The sequence below is a fragment of the Tachypleus tridentatus genome, chromosome 6 (genome assembly GCF_004210375.1).
Source record: "Tachypleus tridentatus isolate NWPU-2018 chromosome 6, ASM421037v1, whole genome shotgun sequence".
Lineage (NCBI taxonomy): Eukaryota > Metazoa > Arthropoda > Merostomata > Xiphosura > Limulidae > Tachypleus > Tachypleus tridentatus.
The window spans coordinates 127367465-127371496 of NC_134830.1; the positions used below are offsets into that span (position 1 = coordinate 127367465).

The 4032-nt window shown below is 31.9% G+C and overlaps 1 protein-coding gene across 1 annotated transcript; it reads left to right on the forward strand.

Moving 5' to 3' along the window:
- The first annotated feature begins 668 nt into the window (after positions 1-668).
- On the forward strand, positions 669-2812 carry FRG1 (FSHD region gene 1). Its single transcript, XM_076507733.1, has 2 exons — positions 669-1654; positions 2585-2812. Exon 1 carries the CDS (start codon positions 867-869, stop codon positions 1650-1652), a length of 786 nt encoding a protein of 261 aa, XP_076363848.1. The 5' UTR covers positions 669-866; the 3' UTR covers positions 1653-1654; positions 2585-2812.
- Positions 2813-4032: the final 1220 nt, after the last annotated feature.

The following is a 4032-nucleotide window of genomic DNA, read 5'->3' on the forward strand; positions in this document are numbered from 1 at the left end:
GCTATTTACGCTAGCCGTTCCTAATTTTGGAGTGCAAGACGAGAGGGAAGGCAGCTAGTCATAACCACCCACAACTTACTCTTGGCCTACTCTTTTACCAACGAATGGTGGTATTGACCATCATAATATAACACCCCCATGACTGAAAAAGTGAGCATGGTTGGTGTGACGGGGCTTCGAACCCGCGACCCTTAGATTACGAGTCGAGTGCTTTAACCACCTGGCCATGCCCGGCCTTTATCAAATATATCATACATCTGAGGAGACGATGAGTAATAATCTGTATCTCAGATTTAAAGTGGCCAGATCTAAGAAACAGACGAAATTATACTGGAGTCGCATGTGACTAAATCTAGAAAATTCATAAAAGTAGCTCTTGAACACCTAGAAAGTTCATGATAACGTAAGAATCTAGAAATTTCATGAAATTTGGAGAGATGACTCAAACAAGTTATATATACGAATAATCAATATGTGAAGATTCATTGAGAATTCAGTGTTAGAAAAATTGTTCATTGATATTTATCACAAAAAGAAATATATAGTTAAATGCATAGACGAAATTAAGAAATAGGTTAAATAGGTATTTCCTGGTGATTCTTTATTGAAATTTAATTTTCAAATCGGCGCTTATTCAAAGCAATATATACGTAGATGGCGCTAGTTTCGTATATAGTTTTACAGTTCTAGACTGTGTTGTAGTGTTTATTAGGCGTCGTTTAGACTTTCTAGGTAATTTGTGTGCACTTAAGATGTGCAGAAGTGGTAATCTTAATACTAATAATAATTTGGTTATAATAATACAACATATCAATTTTACAGTGTAATTCACCTTTTCTTGGATAAGCAGTTTTTATTGGTATAACATGTCCGAATATTCAGAAGTTCGAGGTGGAAAGCTGTTATTAAAAGGTGAAAAGAAAAGGGAAAAGAAAAAGAAAGACAAACACAGAAAAAGACAAAGAGATGGAACAGAAAAGCCAGCAGTTGATGAGGATGAAATTACACATGGAGGATGGTGGACCACAAGCAGTTTCAGTGATATTAGCGGATCAATTGCTATTGAGATGGCACCTTACTGTTATGTAAAAGCTGTTGATAATGGACTTTTTATATTGGGAGAACCTCATTTACGTGGAGAAGGCCCTTCACCAGAAGAAGTTTTGACAGCAGTTAGATTATCGGATACAAAGATAGCCTTAAAGTCTGGTTATGGAAAGTACTTGAAAGTAGGAACCACTGGTGTTGTGACTGGACGTTCAGATGCCATTGGTGGGATGGAACAGTGGGAACCTGTTTTTCAAGATGGGAAAGTAGCTTTACTTGGCTGTAACGACTGCTTTCTGTCTTGGAATGATGAGAGAAATATTGTCGCCTCTAGTAAAACAGCTCAGGAAAGGGAAATCTTGAAGTTGAGGTCAGTTTCACAAAGAGTTAAATCAGAAAAGGATGATATTCCAGAAGAAGAAAAAGGAAATGCCACTGAATGTGAAATCAATTATGTGAAAAAGTTTCAGAGTTTTCAGGATAGAAAACTGCGAATAAATAAAGAAGATAAATCTGTCCTCAAAAAAGCTAAGCTTCAGGGAAATCTACATGAAGTTCTGCTTGATAGAAGAGCAAAAATGAAGTCTGATAAGTTTTGCAAATGAATGTATGTATAACATTCTGAGGTGTGGTAAATGTATTTAACAGTTATGATATGGAATTACAGAAACAAATGGTCAAGTATGGCTGTAGAAATACTTCTCAGAAATGTTATGATAATCTTTTGTTGCCTTTTAATATTATAATATAAGAAAGAAAAAAGTAATTTAAGGATAGTTGAAAAAGAATATATTCATTAGTTTAAGGCTTATGTAAGATATTTCTTGTAAATGAGAAATTAATTAGTTTTGTAGAGAATTAATCTATTTGGTTTAAGATATATTTTAATATAACTAAAAATTTAAATATATATTCAGATAAAAACATCTTTTAAATGCCTAATGAAGGATGGTATTGTATTCCCAAGGTTTGTCTACTTTAATTGCTAATTTTTCAGTTACAATAATTTTAAAGAAAACACTTGTATATCTAGTTGTTATTTATCATTTATTGATTGGTTTTGATATTTCATCAACTTTTACATTGTTGTAATGTGTTTTGTAGCATTAGTAGTAATCTCATTAAAAGTGCTTTTGAAATATAAAAAAAAAAACTAATCACAGCTGCAAAATAAATACATTTAAACTTTCTTTTTTATATATATAGAATTTTATGATGATTTGTATAAGATAGAAAATAAATGAAAACATTATTACACAAATTTGTTTGCATAAACACTGTAATCATGATTATGGTTATTAACAATACATTACACTGTTATGGGATGCTGTTTAACCTTTTGAAGTAAAAGATTAAATTCCTTTACACACTATTATTTCTTTTTTTATCTTAAGTTGAAATATAATCATAACTTCAAATTTTTATTTACTTTTTTAATTTCTGTTGCTCTATATAAATTTATATATATGGTAAGGGTAATAATTTTATGGAGGTTTGGTAACCTTTTGTACTGTAATTTATTTATGTCATTTACAAGGATGTAAAGATTGACCCAGAATGGAGCAGTGATTTTTCAAGACCTTGGGGGATGCTGATTGAAAAATAAATGTGTTGTGATGTGTCTGGTTGACTTTTCAGTGTAGTAGGTATTACCAATTGTGTGTAAGATCTGTTCAAGTTAGAACAACCATTTATAAACCTGAAATAGTATGTATTAACTTTGGTGAAAAATGTATGATAATTAAATTGGATTACTTAAAACTAATTTTGATGGTTTTAACTTTATCAAGAACATGCATATTATAAAAAAAAAGGAAATTACTGGGAGTGAAGAAGCTAAATGAATAACTTTTAATACACAAATGGTGTTGAACAGTTACTATATGAAAATGATGTGATCACATTAATTCTGAGCTGGTTAAGAAATAATTGGGAAGTTTAAAGGATGCCAAGGTTTGTGAGCCATATGATATTTCTTCAAGTGTTTTGAAGGAGTTTAAGGATTAGATATGTGAGCCACTTGAGTTGGATGTGAGGTCCAGAAGGATGGAAGTTCTATAACATTATTCCTCATTTGAGGGAGATGGTAAAAAATTTCCAGGTAATTATAGGCCTATTAGTTTTACATTAATGTTTGGAAAATCTTTTGAAAATGTGATAAAACATGCTTTGCAAACTTGTTTAACAAAGTGTAAAATTTTGTTGGATAGTGAACATGGTTTTACTAAGGGAAAATCTTGACTAATGAATCCAAGATGACAAAGGGGGGTTAGGGGGCTACAGTTCTGGGGGCTTGGCATCAATTAGGGGACCTGGGAAAATATGGGATAAAGAATAATGCATTCTGATTTTCATAACATACTTAAGAAATATTGCAGTACTGCAGGAAATTGCTTTGCCCCACAGAATGTAAATTCTTAACACATTTGGTTTCCACCCACCAGTAAAAAATTTCACACACTCATGAATATACCACAAATTTATGAAGACTTCGAAAAGGAGCCCAGGGACGTAACTGTCCCTCGGGCCTGACCTACCTCTCGATGCGACTGAATGAATCTGTTGACATTCTTTAAAAAGGTTATTGCTTATGTAGATGAGGGTAAGGGTGTAGATTTCTGGATTTTCAGAAAATGTTTGACGAGGAGCCACATAAAAGGCTTTTAAAATTATGTATATAGGTGTAATGGGATAAGCTGGCTCATTGGATAGAAGAAAGCAGAGAATTGTTATGAATAGAATTAAGCTATATTAATGTAATGAATGTAGGGAAAAAAACACAATATGAAAATTTATGTTTGTGATTCTTTAAGTGTATAAAAATTAAATCATTGAATTATTCTACACATACATGTATGCCTGAAAAGTTCAATTGACTTTGCATTACATGTGAATATACTTGTTATACTGGAATCTATTTCAGTTTACATGATACACAAGTTGTGTATTAATGTGTGTGTCATGTATTTTTCATATAATATTACA

Coding starts and splice junctions, on each gene's coding strand:
- FRG1 (XM_076507733.1), top strand. CDS start 867: ATGTCCGAATATTCAGAAGTTCGAGGTGGAAAGCTGTTATTAAAAGGT.